General features: G+C 49.3%; 1 protein-coding gene across 1 annotated transcript in view; it reads right to left on the bottom strand.

Moving 5' to 3' along the window:
- LOC125749095 (intermembrane lipid transfer protein VPS13B-like) overlaps window positions 1-17,030 on the bottom strand; it is a 209,711-nt gene that overhangs the window by 143,117 nt on the left and 49,564 nt on the right. The window contains 3 exon segments of the mRNA XM_049025986.1: window positions 6,336-6,509; window positions 7,434-7,568; window positions 16,561-16,745. Coding sequence (XP_048881943.1) covers window positions 6,336-6,509; window positions 7,434-7,568; window positions 16,561-16,745 — 494 coding nt within the window.

Below are 17,030 nucleotides of genomic sequence, written 5' to 3'. Positions count from 1 at the left end.
GGGGGTGCGGACAGCTCTCGACACTTTGGGCACATCTGCAAAGGCCGGTTACTACAACCTTAAATAATTAACCATCGGCTAAAGTCGAACTATGAGAATGCCTGCTGTGATCATACGTGGAACAAAAATAATTTGGGGGTGGGGGGGGGGAATCAAACATAAATAGGCAGGTCTCCGACCCGTGTCAATGTAAATGTGAATAAGTAACAACCGTAAGCACACGGCGAAAGGCAAAGGAAAAAAAAAAAACCCAAAAGGCACCATGAGGTAAAAAGCACTGAGAGCTGCTATCAGTCCATCTGGTCACCAACTAACGTGTTCAAAAGTGTGAGATTTAAAGAGTGCGACGAAAGCGTCTGCCCCCACTTTCACAGACACGGATACAGGTGCACCACACACCACAGAAATGCCCCAGCAGACCCAGAATTTCTCCAAAACACAACCTTGCACTGATTAGCACGTAACACCTCCCATGGAAGAGTGATGAACTGAGAAAAGGAATGAGCAGCATGGTCATCAGAGGAAGCAGAGAGTTTGCAGATGCGGGGGGGGGGGACCCGACAGCTCAGCCTCACCGGATCCGGCTGCCTGGAACGCACCGACCTTTGATCCAGAGACAGTGCTCAATTAGAAAAGGTTAACAAAACTGACCTGTTTCCCCCCTCCTCACTACTGACAATTCCCTGGGTAAAGTGTAAACAGAGTAAGTTCATGCAAATCTGCCGACTGGCAGTGTACAGCCCAAGCTAGCTAGCTGTCAGCAAGAGACACGAAGAAGGGATGCTCCTTTAAGGGGTGGGGGGGATTGGCAGCAAAAAAAAAAATCGACCAGCTGGCAAAGCACTTTGAGAAGGAGGGGAGAGGAAAATTAGAAGCTTTTACAAAAGAGTATTATTTATAATCAGTCATCCTAATAAGTCAGCAGTCAGCCAGCACTTGAAAAGTTAGTTAAAGCCCTTGAGTGGCCTTATGTAAGGCAGTTCCTGAGAGTCTCCCTGACAAACATTAAAAATGAATTGTACCTTTGTGGGAAATGAATCCCGGTGCCCTGGGAATTACATTACACCCAGTAGCTGACAAGCAAGATCAAAATTTTCCAGCTGCTCAGTAGCCAAGGGTCCAGCCTCCCTCAGTGAATGAGGACTTCACTTCCCAGGACTTTAAAAGGCACATGTTGGATACAGTGGGAAATAAATAACTCCAAGATGGAACAGATAGCACACTTTAAAACTGCAGGGGAGGGGGGGGGGCATTTACGTTTGTTATTTATACAAAAGTTCGGCCAACTTCTGTGAAACTGTAAGGTCAAAACGTTAAATCACCCACGTTATTTGACGACACGGCATCATGCAATTAAGATACAAAAATAATTCCGTGCAGAGAAGTCATTTGTAACTCCCAGGCTGTACTTGAAAGGGACCCGTTTACTCGCAGGGATGAGTGCAGACCAGCATTTCGTCTCCGAGGGGAGTAATCATCTCAGCAACCATGTCGACCTACATCCATCCTTTAGAAGAGGAGCAGCTCGTGACCTGGAATGACCCCTACTGACACTTGGAGGCCCCTTTCTCAAACACAAACACACACACACACACACACCTGCATATTATTGTGGGTGTGACTGTTGCTGACCACACGTTCCAAGTTAACCATTTCAGGGACAAAGAGGTGGCAGACTCTCCTGCCCCGCCCAGTCAGAGAGGGGGGAGGAAGCGCTCCCAGCCCAGAGCCCACCAGCCCCTGTCACACGGCTCCTCTACCTAAACTGCTTAGCACCTATGGCTGCTTATCAGCAAGTGATTTACGGTCTGCAACACAAACACATCCTGCAGTTAATTAAGCTTCACCACAGCTCAAAGCTCAGCTGGGTCCTTTCGCATTACCACGAAAATAGGCTATATGGCACTTAATTAGTATACTTGGCAATTAATGGAGATGAGATGAGAAGGTGTTTCCTGGTTTGTTCAAATAGCAAACATTTGTTCCACTAACATAAATTTTTCTCAAATGCATGTGGAAAACAACGCATCAAAAAAGAATAAATATGCAATGCACTTATTCACATCAATTTTTAAAACTTGTATATCTTAAGATCCCACAGTGAGCCCTTCTACACAATTAAAGAACCATTTAGGGATCCACTTGGATGGGTGTTTTTTTTTTGCCTGTAAATTGGACCTCTGGGAGAAGCTTAGTGTCAGGACGAGCCCAAAACAAGGGCCCAAACTGTGGGGAGGACGACCAATCAGGGCTGCAATTTGCAGTGACAGGAGTCGATCCAGGACAAATTACTCCCACCATGAGAAGCGAGAACCCTATTAAGCCACAGGCAAGAGCCGAAAGCAGAAACGGCCAAGCGACCACAGGATGGGTTTGTGGAGAAAGAACGTGCCAGTCAAGGTGTGCCTTGGAATCATGTCCTAGATGTTGGTAAATACTTCCAATACCTGGCCATGCTGTCAGGGATATTGTGAGAGATTAAAGCAAGAGGCATTCGTTTGCATAAAGGGCCAATTTGCCCAAACCAAGACACTGTTTAATTGTATGTGATCCAGTGCGATATGGACCAAAACCCCTATCCTGATATTTTTAGGCCGATAGCATGTATGAAGGAGGCCAAATGTTTAATTTTAAGTCAAATTCATATGTGAGATGTCACAAAAACCTTTATTAAAACAGTACAGTCAAAACTACACTAGTGTGGTGCTGAGGCATCATCCGTCTCATGGCTACACTTGGGTTCTCATCCTTGAGGTGGTTCGTCGTGTGGTGGGTGCAGCAATGCGCTGTCAGTGCAAGCTGCTTCTGCTGCGAGACACTCACTCCTACTGACCCACCTGAGTCTCAGGCCCCGCCCTCAGGCCCCACCATCTCTGCAGTACCCTCCAAAGGCTGTGCTCCTTCTGGCTGTGTCTCCTCACCCAGCCCCCAGCTGACAGGCACCTGCACACACTTACAAGCTGCCCTTACAATCTACAGCCCCTACCCAGGCGGCATGCACAGACACTTGTGCTATTGGACCCTTATAACTCCCAGCACTTGGTACGTGAGGGAGCTGAAATGAGATGTTTTCTTCCCCATCTGTCTCATGAAGGGCCAATAATCCAAGAACACAGGTTTAAAAGCAATTAGGGAGCTAAATATGTTTAGTATCATGGCACGGCGCTCTCAGAGGATTAATTCCTTGTTGCTTTCATAATCCTTCTCAATACGTTTAAATTAAGATTAAAGATGGCCCCTTTGCTCCCTTATTCCCACAGCGTGAGCGGCATGGTAAAGAGATCAAACCCCTTGCTTTATGTGGAACATCTTTAACATTTGTTCTGCTTTCTGTGCATCTGATTAAATGTAACATTTTGGAATCCCACAGTTCTGAGAAAAGCATAAATCACTGTCTGGCAGCTGCTGGCGGGCCTGGGGGAAACACATGCATTCTGGTTCCCTGTGACCCAGCGTCATAATGCCCCCCAGAGACACATGGGGGTAGGCGGCAAAAGGGGGGGGGGGGACACCTGCATGTTCCCCCCAAGTCAGCGTCAGGGGTTCAAAAGCCTGTGGAGCTTCGCTACATCTCCGCTGCCCAAATCTGCTTAAACACAGTCCACACCCCCCCCCGATTTGGTCACACTCGCATCACTTTAACCACAGGGCAAGCCCAGATGTGATGCCCCCCCCCCCCCCGTCAGCAACTTCCCACTGGTCGCTGAGTGATAAAAAGCCTGCGATTCTCAGCCTGTGAACCGTGGTTCAGTCTTTCCCAGCTGCAAAAAAAAAATTTGAATGGATTAATAACAATAAACGAGGAATGAGAGGATCTAAGCGGTGTGAGGGAGCTTCAGTGACAGGAACAGGGATTGGGCCCCATCACAGTGCACTGGAAATGCTTCACAGCAAACAGAATTAATAAGCATCACCCGCCCCCCGCAAAACTTGGCCCTTTTTGTGATAAGTCCAGCGCCTTTAATTGTGTTTAATTTATTAGTGTGCTCCAACCTCAGCTCCATTAAATGAAAACAGATTGGTTTGGATCCATATGAGTTTTCATTCCCATTTTCTCAGTAAATTGGAATTCCTTTTAATTCACTGGTAAACAATTAGACGCAAAACAGATGTAGGTGGTGAAGCTCAAGAGGTTGCTTATTCTCACAGTGAAACCTTGCGAGAGGGATTAAGACACGTGTCAGGGATGCTTTAAAAACTGGATTACACACTGAATTATTTATGGTAATTTAAGGGCAATTAAACTTTACAGTCTGAATAGTACTTTGAGGTTTGTGTAAAAATCCTCCATAGATCCAATCAAAGCAACGTAAACCAGGCATTCCCAAATTTCTGATGCATATTTCGCTCAGATTACACTCTTGCCCTCTTTTTAAATCAAGGTTAAAGCAGCAGCGTTTTGGGAAAATCTGACTGCAGGAGGATTCATCTGTAATATCCATCCAAAAAAAAGACATAAATATATGAGTCAGACGAGCTGGGATGAGAGCAGCCAGGAGGCGAGCAGAAGCTCCGTCCTGCTTCGCTGAAACAACGTCATTAAAAAAAAAAAAAGACACACATTCTCAGATCGCATCCTCGGTTGTTTGGAGGAAGCAATCGCACGTGAAAACCCCTAATTACAGAATAAGATACAAAAAATGTATGGAAGAATTGTTGCCTAGTAGCCTAACATTTAATTCCTGCAATAAATGTGTAGTAATCATGTCTTTAAAGCAGCTAAGTAAACCCCAAAGCCTTGTGGGAAAATAAAACTTCGTCTGATGTCATAGCCAAGGGCTGCGATGATTTACGGGGTCCCGATACTGCGGGCGACCCCACGGGAGCTGCATGCCGCGTGGAGGCGGTCAGCAGGCTGCCGTCGACGAGCCGTGGTCAGCAAGCACACGTCTTCAGATACACCGGTCCCCGTCCATCATCCGACTCAACACTGCGCGGATATTTCAACGCACAGATGCAGGGTCTGATCACTCAGACATGGAACAGGAAAAGTTTGGCCCTGGCGCTCCAAGACCAGCCCCCCGGACCACTGGCAGAACACCCTACTGAAGGCGTCGCCACGATGCTGGATGGATTTCGTTCGCCGGCACTTTCCCTGCCGCAGAGTGACGGGTACCGTGGAGATTAAAGGAGGGTGGGGCATTAATATGGCGAACACGTCGAATGCTCACTCAGTAAGGTCCCATTTCATTAAGATCCCCAGGTCTGGGCCCCCCCCCCCACATTCCAAGATCACTCACTGTGGGAGGCCCGCACTTGACAGTCGTCAGCCCACCACCCCACCATGATATCATGAGGGGGGATAACCAGGACTTCTTAGCCTCTCCACATCTGCTCCAGACTTCCGGGGACTGTCAGCTCGTCCTCACGCTCCCGTCACCCGGCTTCCATTTTTCCCATACGACTCGGTAAGAAAACAAAAAGCTGCATTTACGGCCCCTCGTGGTCCGTTGAGGAACGGGCGCGGTTCAGCGCCAGAATTCTCCTGGCTTGTGAAGGCCGTTCCGTATCACATGCAAGCATGCAAGGTTCCCTTAAAACCCACGCAGAGTGCCATTAAATATTACAGTATCATCAATGGGAACTGATTCATTCCTCCTCCAGTACATTTCCAGGCTGTGGCCTGTGGATCCTGGATTTTTATGGCCGAGCACCAATACACAGAAGAGATAGTGTTACCATAATTTTCTGGTAGTGGAGACCAATCATTTCCACATCCGCGCACTGACCTTTCAGCAGTAATCGAAGGAAGCATGTACACGTGAACATGAGCAAATGGCCCAAAAGCCCACCAGCACCGGCGTATTCTCCCATTTACGGCACCTTGCTGTGCTTTTATATCACCCATTGGGTTGCATCCGGGCGCATTAAATAAACAGGGGAGAGCCATGGCACTGGCAAACATTTTTGTAATGCTTTCCCATGCAAAACCATAAACTCAGGAGATAATTAATCACCTAGCTAACAATATAAGTGGCCAGCCATGAGTCAGCATATGAAGTGCCTCAGGAATCCCAGGGTCCAAAACCAAAAAGTGACTCGAGGCCCAGCACTATATTGGCTTTTGGACCATCTCAGAAACTTCCAGTGCTGTACCATCAGGACTGGAGTAGGACATGGGCTCTGCTCTAATTTAACCTTGAGATCATTTGGACCATCTAAGATGCCGTACCCTCCGCTTGCAAAAACGCTTTTTTTGTTGCCGTCTATGTCTGTGATTTTCAAACCAAGCTGTATCGTAAAGCAGGTTATGCCACGACTGGTTTGCTCATGCACACCAAACGAGACGTCCATTTAGTAACCCCCCGTGCAGACCGAAGCCCCGGCCGTCTTACCGGAGTTGCGGCAGTCGTCCCCCAGCTGGGGCACCTGCGCAGAGAAAGCCAGCAGATCTGGGGCTAGCAGGGACTCGGGTTTGCGGATCTCGTTCAGCCAGCGGCTCGTGTGAAGCTCTCTGGTGTCTGAAGGGCCCTGGATGAGAGGCACCAGCCTCTCTTTGGCACCCTCCCCTGGCGGCGACAGGATAGAGTCAGAGCACCATAAAGGTGGTGATGGCACATGCGACACAGCGCTGAATAAATGCAGGACACGTAAGGCTTCACACACCATTTACACAGACTCATGCATTTTGTCATATTTTCCCATTTACTGTATACAAGGTGGAAACAATACTGGGCAGTAACACACACCTGATCCAGCTAAGAATCTAAACACCTGACAGTTGACAATGCCACTCACCTCTGGATAATGAGTATTGTGTGGCAAATATTTCGTTAACTACTCTGTGGACTGTTTTCTTTCTTTAGTTTCGTGTTTGTTAATTTTTGGCTCCTTTTTCCCTTTTCCCGATGTATTCTTGTCTGCCAGTACCCTGCTGTATTTGTACTTTGGATATGTTTTAAAAACTGGAAAAAAAATAAAGAGTCTAACAACAGGTCACTTGCTCCCCCGCTACCTTCCTCCCCAAAACTGTGCCTAATATGGTGCCGCAGGCCTAAGCCGTACCACTTTTAATGGCAACGGGGGGAAGAAGTGTGTTTTTCTCATAGTGCGCCCAGGGTCTTGCCCAGCTAAACGCCAGGCCTCCCAGAAACACTCGTGAAAAGCAGCACATGCAAATATGACATCATGACGATGGAGAGCAGCTACTGGCCAGTTTATCTGACAAACAGTGTCCTTGTCCATGTGTTTTACGCCATTTGAAGAGACCAACTATCCCAGCCCGCCTTCACCTGTCGACTGATGGAAGAGATGGAGAAACCATACTGACTTTAAATCCCAGCACCCATCTACCCAGCACGCTGACGAAGTGGACGGCAATAATCCCTGTGACAACAGCCGTTACGATATGCGTGGCGAGGGGGGGCTGTAAAGAGTGAGGCCAGTTCCCCAGCGCAGGCTGTAAAAGTTTAACAGGCCGCAGCTGCACACACCTGGGGTCCTGGCGCAGACTTTCACGGCTCCCACGGTCCCGGCAGCGCACCTCACCGCCGCCCGGCTGCAGTACTTCAGCTCCACGTTCTGCACGGAGCCCTCCAGGGTCGGCGACGAGCTCTGCGACTTCGCACCTAATAAATTAGAGAATGGAAAAAAGAAAGAGGAAAAGAGAAAAAAAATTAACCACTGCTTTGTCGAGCGGACGGGCAGAGTGACCCGCGAGGTCGTGGACATGAAGGATGGCTGGTGCCAGGTGCTCTGGTTGGATCTTCGATGCGTCTATCACAGAAAAATAGAGGGAAAGAGAGATGGACAAGGAGAAAGGGAGGGAGAGGAACAGAGACATGTTCTGCTAGCTCCCAGGTCCACTGATATGTTGCCAATGAATGCTGTACCAGATGCCTCTGAGAATGGTGACAGCGTGGACTGGGGGACTGCAGGCACAAATGAGAAAGAGCTGTTACCCTGTGTGACCTGTAAGGGGCACTGTGCTGGGTTATCAAACACAATCAAGGGAGTCAGGCCAGTGCAAACTATCGCTTTGATTCCCAAACAGCCCGAACATCCTCAGCAGATGCACATGAGGTTCACGGCCGACTCATTCCGCCTGTCCTAATGCTAGTTGCATGAAACATGCTTACTACCACATATCAGATAAGCACCCCATACACAACACTCTATTTATATGGCGAGGCAGAGCAAAACTCTTTTACATTTGATCACATTTTTCCATGCAAGCTCTCAGGGGTCTGGATGGCGTCCACTGCAACGCCCCGGAGGTTGGCTGCCTACTGCTGAACGCCCAGCAACAGGAAACTGCTACTTCAAACGGAGGGGCTGACGATAGCCGGAGAAGCAGCAAACAGGCCCATCGATCATGCAAGCAGGGTCCATCGGAATTTGGGTGACTTAACACGCTAACCGCAACCTGCCGCCATTGCGCTGGTGCAAGGCTCGTCCCTGCAGATTTTAAGCAACTAGATCCCCGCTGCACTGAGACCTGCAACTTCAGCTAAAGTGGCTTGATGTTAAAATAACAAAAATAATGCATTGTGGGGGGGATTTTTTTTTTTTGGAAAAATCGGCCCACAGTTACACGTGAGACGAACAAGGACCGTCACCTAAAGGAATGACAAAGCCCTGAAAATTGCATCACTGAGCTCATTGCACAGTCTAACACCTGTGGTGTGACCAAATAGGCCAGTGGTACTGGACATGCTGGAAGTTCCCCCCCCCCGTAATACAGGACTGTTACAGTAGGGGTCAGCGGATCCCACTGTCTGCCAGTATATCAGCTGCCCGGCCTGCTAGCTTTCCAGTGGCTGCTGTTTTTTACAATGCCAGGTAGAGCTGTGGAAATCCCCCGACATCCACTCCACACTTTCAGGCCACAGAGGGCTGCATGCTGGGGAGAGTCCGTGACAGTGATATGCAAAATGCTAATTAGCCAGAGATAACAGTGCTGAATTAATAAAGTTATGAAACCAACCCAAAGAGCCCAAAAAAAACTCAAGCATCATAGAAGAGGGCTCCAGGCCGTTATTCTGGAAATGGACCCTGGACTGACTCCAGGAAAGCCGTCTGAAGGCACAGGTAGTCCAGGCAGGTTGAATATTTCCCTCTTCTTCTTTTTTTGCTGATGAATGTTACCGACGTGTTCAAGGGCAGCCCTGAGGCTCGACAAGACACAAAACGCCAGATGCCTTAGCAGTATGTTGCCAAAGTAGCAGCTTTCACCATAGAGGCCTGGTCAGCAGTGTTAAATCTGAACCAACAATCTGTACGAGGAAGGGAGGGATGACATTAACCTGAACTGCTGAGAAATGCAGCCTTCATTCTGTTTCCAGCACAGCATTTGATCCCCCACCACCACCCCGGGTCCAATCAAACCTGCCCAGTGCCATTTCACCTGCTGCCACAAGGGGCTCCTGGAGCACCGGCCCATGGACCCCTGCACCTGGAACCAGCAGCATCTGCTGCCGATGCCTGGGACACTTAGCAGCAGCCGCCGTTTAGGGTTACCGGGAGACATCTGGGCCGCCAGGCCCCGCCCACCCAGGGCCAGTCGCTCATAGCTCCTCCATCACATGCATGCAGCCGGTGGCTGCTGCGTTTGAAGTGATACCAACCCCACCGCAGCAGAGAGACAACCCCTCCCCACCCCACAGGTCCCCACGAAATACAATATGGGGACCATGGCTGGGTGAGAAAGGGTCGACTCGCCTGCATTGGGTTTCCCGTTTCCCATTTCCTGTTCCCAGCACCGTGGAGAGATCACCCGACACGGGAGCCTGGAGAGAGAACGCGTGCACTCAGGCCAGGCCGATAAACTGTCACCCAGACACGGAGGGCCGGCCTTCGCTGGCACTCTCTCCACAGGCCCTGTGCAGGTCAGCCAAACAACTGTGACGTCGATAGTGGTGTGTAGCTCAGTAGGTTAGGATTCTCCAGTAGGTCATGGGTTCAAATCCTGTGGCCGGCAAAGTAATCATATCATATCACCACTGGGCCCTTGAGCGAAACTGTTAACCTCAGCTGCCCCAGGGACACAGATGACCCCGCTTTCTGGTCCTCGCTGGTATGCTGCTGCCTACAAAAGCATCAGCTGAATAAATAAATGCAATGGCTGGGGAGGCATTTGAATAACTTGCTTTAAACTGTAGACAACAGAACACAAGACCAAATTAAAGACCTGAGCCTTGATATGTACTTCAGGGTATGAAGTAATAACCAAGCAATGCACAATTTCCGGCTTATGACCATTATCACTATCAGCACAGACACAGCTGCACCCTGGACACAGGTGGTCTTACACACTCTGCGTGTATGTAACTTGATACTAAATGTCAAAGAAGCCTTTTAAATCTTTATGTCTGAAGATTTTAAAGCTTTGAAATACAATAATGATAGTAACTATCATCATCATTATTACTATTACTTTATTATTACTATACTAAACTACTACTATTGTCTTTTTTATGAGAGTTAAACACAGTCCACTCTGCATATGACATTCTGAGATCCACCATAAGTGATCAGAGGGGGGATCAAATGTGAAAGGGGCATGAGTTATTTATGTAATGCGGCCATAAGGTTGAGAACGTAGGTCCATCAAAACCCCCCTGCGCGGCGCCTGTGTGCCCACCCCCCCATCTCATACCCATCCCCCTGACAGCTGTATCTCCCACCGAAAATGGGGCGGCGGCCAGGAAAACACATGGGAGATGGAGGCGTTAAAGCCGCAGGTCTGCGGTACATACGACTGGGCGCGGGGCAGGTGCACACCCCCGCCCGTAAACACGCAGCTGGGGGCCCGCGGGGTCATGCGATCCGTCAGGCCCTGAAAGCCCACAACCCGCAGCTGGATTCGCCATCCTGCGAGACCCGAGAGCGACACAGAACAAGAGAGCGAGAGTGAGAGAGAGCAAGCGAGAGAGAGCAGTGAACATCCGTAACCCTGACAGCGGTAACTCCACATGCCCTTCCGCCGCCACACTCCTCATTCGGGCAGCATGGAGCACGGTACTGGGAAATGCAGCCAAAATCCACGGAGGTACGGACTTCTGAAGATGTGTGTGAAGTCACATGTTCTCAAAAGGTCACAGCATTCATTTCATAAGACTTAATGTAAAATCCATCCATTCATTTTCTACACCCACATGTCCTATAGAGGGTCACAGGGGTCCGGAGCATGGGATGTAAAACACGCAATAAAAACAGAAGTACTGTATTTATGTATGTGTGTGTGTGACTCCACAATGTGATAAAATCCTGTAATAATGAGGGGACCATTTTTTAGTGCCCACAAAGGGAAACTCAGTTTCATAAAAAAAAATATGTCAACGTTAAGGTTGTCATAGTTGGGATTAGGGTTTGTCCCATAGAAATGAATGGACGGCCCCCACAAAGTTATGAATATAAACTTTGTCCAATTACAATTCTCAGACACCAGTTCTTGGGCTGGTGATGCTTTAGAAGCCGTGGGGCGTGAGTCGGCTGCACCTCCTCTCTTGCACACTGAAGGGTGGGACTAAACACCAGCAAGACATACTACACGAGTGGGAACAGAAAGAGGCACCCAATTCAGCACCATGTCCATTGCATCTTTGATCAGGCATCCCAGCACGCCTTGTATCACAAATCAGTCAATGAACAAGTAAGCTACCTCACAAAAGCAAGATGCCTCAACACCGCCCCCCCCCATCCCCCCCAAAATTCTCCATATCATCTTTCTGCAGGCTTTGGTGATTGATGACGACCCCCTCCAACTCCACAAATTGGTAGAAAACAGCACATGCAAACTGTGGGGGGCCAGTGATGGCTGGTTAGCTATCCAACCCCCCCAAATCCATCCATGCAAACTGAGGCAATGGCACTCGAGATGTGCGACAGCAACGGCGACCTCCTGCTCTCCAGCATCCCGGGCTATTAGCCCGCGAGGGTGAGGCGAAGCAGGCTCTGCTGGGCCCGGGGGGGGGGGGATTCCGAGTCTGGATTGACTTAAAACGTCATCATCTGCATAGAGGGAGAAAGCCAGGCTGTGGTCCATTGAAGTTCTCACTGAAAAGAGTGGTTTCGGGTTCCCACAAGATTTATTTACTTATTGTCTTGATCCGACACCACTTTTTCTGTTTCAAAAGGTCGCGTTTAAATGAAAAGGCCGTTCTTTTTTACCCCAATGTCAATGCACGAAGCAGACATACATAAATTCCTCAAAAACCAATAAGATATCTCTTCAAAGCACGTCGAAGGCTGGAGCGAAAGACCTTGCTACACTGAAACAGACGTCTTTGGGTCCTGATTAATCATTTTCTGCCCCCAGCTGACAATCAAGACAAAGCACCCCTGCTTTGCTTAAAATAATTCTTTCCGGAAGGGCTTCAAAGGGAAGTGTGCATGGCCCCTCCTTCTCTGTCCGTACCTGAGTCATCCATGAGCCACGGGAAACCAATTCAACTGGTCCAATTCAATTCAGCGTGCTCCTCCTGCAGTGACAACGGAGTTTGGCGCTTGTGCCCAGAGCCACATGGAGTACGGACGAAGCCACATGAAAACTTTTGTCAGCCCCGCATTTCTGACGAGGAAGATCAAACAGGAGTAATGACTCCTAAAATATGACCCCAAGCTCCCCCCATCCCCACAAGAAGAAAAGGGGAAAAGAGACAAACTACCAGTGACAGCCTTTTAAGCAATTCCATTCGCTCCAGCGCGTCCCAAAACACTGACCTGCAAAGTGAAAATAATGAAATAGAGCACGGAATTAGACATGAATGACGTAAGCTATTGTGTTTTCTTTGGCAGAAGGGGGCCAAAACGAGACACTTCAAAACTTACGAAAACAAAGCGCTGTTTTAATAACAGTATCGCTGTGAGTCATGAACCATTAGCGACATCCCGCAGGAGACACGCAGAGGCGGCACCACCGTCACATATGTGCACACGCAGCCGCTGTCGCCCGCTGTTCAAAGAGAACGTTGAGGAGATGGGGAATGCACTGCAAAAGTGGCCTGAATTGCAATACGGTGCCAAAGGAGGATGAAAGAACAGGAAATTCTCCCACTAGTCACGGGCAAACGCACCTTCCTGCATGCAGCCCTGCTGGAGATGCTGCACAGCATGCAGACCAGGCTCTCCCAGTCACCACAGCACACTCAGCCGCGCTCAAGACACAGCAACACAGACCGAAGTCTGCAATCACTGCGATCGCGGCAAGTCCCAGTGCCTCCGCCACTCGCGCCTGCCAGCCACACCCAGCCAGGATGCTGTGGACAGCATGACGCGGGACGGCTAAATTAAAAAAAAAAAAAGAGAGAGAGAGAAGAGCTCCTATCTTGGAAGCCTCTAAAGAGGAGGAGAGTGTAGCCCAAACACATCTTCTCTGACGAGTCCTGTGCAGCTGGTATTATTGGTGACGTACATGACGCCTGAGAGCTTTACTGCCACGTCACTGATCAAAGTCTGACATGACGCACCCGTTTCTTCTGATGGGCAGCAGCAAGCAAAACTACAGCTTCCTCTGCTGTGGGGAAGGAGCATCAATCACATCAAAGCTGACTGAAGGTGGTGTGGCCCCCTAGCATGTCAGCAGCCGGCCAGACTTTCTGCAGGAGGGGGGGGAACAGTCTGCATTATGCATCCTTCAGCATTTAACAACTCAGGCAATTTCCTTATGTCTTAAAGATAAGGTCCTGAGAAATGACAGCTTTATTCTAAGAATTCGAGCAATAAAGCTATTATCAGAGACACAAATTAAATCAAAAAGGAGCCAGCTCACTGAATGTTAACAGAACTTAACTGGAGCTCGACTCCAGTTCCCAGTTGCGCTGCCAGTTCCGCCCGTCTGGTTCAGTGTGGACTCGGGGCCACAGCAGCCAGCTCTGGCTCTGCCTGCGGGAGGTCATTGACCTCAGGGCCTGAGGTTGACGGTTAACTGGGGAGGAGGCAGTGTGCAGGCCGTGTGTGGCCCCCATGCCAACCACGCGGACCTGGAGAGGGAAACGAGGACGCGGCTGCTGGACGCCTGTGGTTACCCGGCCCAGCCGGCCCTCCCGTGCCACAGCGCTGCTGGAGGCTAACGCCGGCTGAGGCAGCGCGACAGGCAAAAATGTCCCTGTAAGAACATCCCGCTCTGCACCCACAGAGAACCCGAGCCCTCTAGTGCTAAAGATGACCAAGTACTCCATGACTAACCCCAAGTTACTACCCCAAACTAAATGAGCAAGTGAAAAAGCAAATGATTCTTTTACCAAAGTGCTCAAAAACACTGCACCAGAGACAGTACTGTGAACATATAAAAAAGAACTTACTGTCAGAAGTCATATAACATCCATTTACTGCATGAAAATACTCAAATTAATGTTCAAATCATCATAAAATTAGCTAAACGTAAGCAAATATATTCAGGGACTATTGAGGTCCTCTTCAATCAATCCCACGTGTGAGGGGAAGGGTGTTCTGGGAACTGGACACCTGGCAGATGAATAACGCCACAGAATATGGCAGGATAACCAGTGAGTAGCAGCCAATGCTGAAAGCACTGGGCAAGATTAAAAACCACAGTAGCCAATCAGCAAGAGCAAACTCTGGAGCCAATCCACAAGAGAAGCAGTAAAATCTGCAACCAATCAGCAGCACTCCAATACTGGAGCCAATCAGGGAAGAAAAACAACCATCAGTACTAGACTCAGCATCTCTGAACACTAAAACTACTCACCACCAGTCATTTCAAAAGAGTTTTATAAATATATAAAAACCATAAAACCAATATTCAACCAGAACAGATATGTTGATAACAGCTCCCATTCTGTTATGAGCAGAGGAGCAAAGGCAGACACTGTTTATAGATCATTCATGCATGTGCTATTTTATTTTAAAGTAAAGTAAAAGTCATTATTTATGCTGCTTCAAAAATTAACAAGACATTCTAACGAAACTGAATATTTTTAATTATGTTTCAATAAAACTGAAAATCAGTGCATTATATGTTTATATTATCTTAAGACCTTAATCTCAGAGCGACTTTAAACGTTCAAGGTTGAGCTGCACTTAACTCAAATCCCAGCCTCTGATAAAACCACAGCTGGAAAACGAGCCAAGGGTTATGAGTGCTAACAGCTAGGCTCCAGCTAGCTACCGCCAGCAGCCCCTTCCAGGGGGCTTTTATCACCCCTCCCTGAATGAAAGCACACGGTGACGCCTCCCAGGCCTCGGCCCCATTGCTCTGAGGAACCCTTACGCCTGTCAGTACCTTGAGATTAAAACCTGTTTTCTCCACCCCACCCCCCACCCCCAGAGGAAGTTTTTCCCTTGTAAGGTAAAGGTGAAGAGGTCCGAGCTGGTCCTTTGTAGCAGACAAGCGCTGGACCTGAGCATTGTCAGCTACACAGAGATATGAAACACCTTCCTCTATTGAGCACGGCACTTCCGAAGCAGGAAGACTGCAACGGCATTTCCACACTTGCGAATCCCAAGTGCAGCGTTAAACGCGGTTTACGAGATTAATTTAATCTGGTTGAAGCTTACTTTAAACACAGAGCGGTCAAAGCGGTTCTGTACTCCGTTACTGGGGCTGAAACAAGAGCATTAGGTTTCCCCAACCGTGGAAACGGTAACATTTGAAAATGGAAGGTTTTAACACTGGCTCTAACAATGGCTCAGAAACAGCCATCGACTTCATATTCCCGTATTTAACCAATGGCTTTAAAGACTGTAAAATAAAGTCAACTTTCATCAGGACTTAGCGCGTAGGCTTATGCTGGCCCCCCTCCCTCGCAGAGCTAAAGAGCAGCCAGATGGCACGGCGACGTCACAGCACGGACGCGACCACAGACACCACAGGAACCACACAAACCGAAACTATTCACCAAGGTGGACCGAGCAGGCCTTCAAACCACATGTGAACCGGCCAAGGAGAACTACAGCAGGCTCAGGGAGACGTCCTCTTCCCACCTAGAGTTCAGCCCAGAGAACACCATTGTGTGAGTATATATACATTTACATAAACCTTTTCCCTGACCTGCCCTTATTCAGCCCAGATGGTGCCAATGTCTCTCAATGCTGCCTTTCTGCGCTATTTCAGGGCATGAGGGGGCAGGCCAATAGGAAGGCCTGACTTCACTCCACAAGAGACCCGTTTAACAGTCTGGCGGCGGAGGCAGGGCAGCCGAAGGTATCTTGGCGCGGCCATAATGAGCTGGAAAACGCTGACACTCTAGGGGGTGGGCCAGCCAGATGCTAGACTCACTAGAACGCTACCGTTTTCAGTAGAAGTAGCCTTTTTACGAGTCCAGATTCATTGTTCGGCCAATGGCACCCTGGGAGATGGGGAGCCCAGTACCCCTGATGTATGCTGCCTGGAGGCACGGGTGCGAGAGGCCGGCTGGTTTGGGGCCGAGCGGTACAGGGAGAGGAGAAACGGGAATGGCACAGGGGCAGCAGCAGCGAATGGCACGTCCGAGCGGAAATGCCCCAGGTACTGACACCACTTTGACCTTCAACCCTCTCTTTTCTGAGGGCTGCCTGTACACCACCCAAAACAAAAAAGGAGAGACTGGCGGCCTCCTCCAGGAGACGGAGCAGCTGTAAACAGCCAGAAAGAGGTCAGCTTCCAGTACGGGAAGTTACCTGGTGCTTTGTAGACCTCGTGCAGCAGGGCGTCGCTGACCCCGGGGGAGAGTCCATTCCCCAGGCTGTGCGTCCAGCTCTGGCAGATGGCCTGTAGCAGGAGAGTCTGCGGCCGAGTGGCCTGCACGCTGAAGTGGGGCAGCTCGAATATGCACTCCGTGATGGGAACGCAAGACCGCTTGGTCCTGAGGAAAAACAGAGGGGAAGGCAAGAGGAGTCAACTGGAGGTGGAGGGGGAGTGACAGGTGCCATCCACTGGTGAGCAGAACACATGCTAGTTACTGCAATGGGCCAAATTTCAATACTGAAAGGGGGCTCTTTGCAGGCAGGTTTTACTCAAATGGCATCAGCAAAAAATAGAAATTACAAACATGACTCTATACAGGGGGCGGCATGGTGGTGCAGTGGTTAGCACTGTTGCCTCACACCTCTGGGACCCGGGTTCGAGTCTCTGCCTGGGTCACATGTGT

The sequence above is a fragment of the Brienomyrus brachyistius genome, chromosome 9 (assembly GCF_023856365.1).
Source record: "Brienomyrus brachyistius isolate T26 chromosome 9, BBRACH_0.4, whole genome shotgun sequence".
NCBI classification, from domain to species: domain Eukaryota; kingdom Metazoa; phylum Chordata; class Actinopteri; order Osteoglossiformes; family Mormyridae; genus Brienomyrus; species Brienomyrus brachyistius.
Note: the sequence above shows the minus strand (reverse complement) of the source record. Positions and strands in the feature narration are given on the sequence as shown.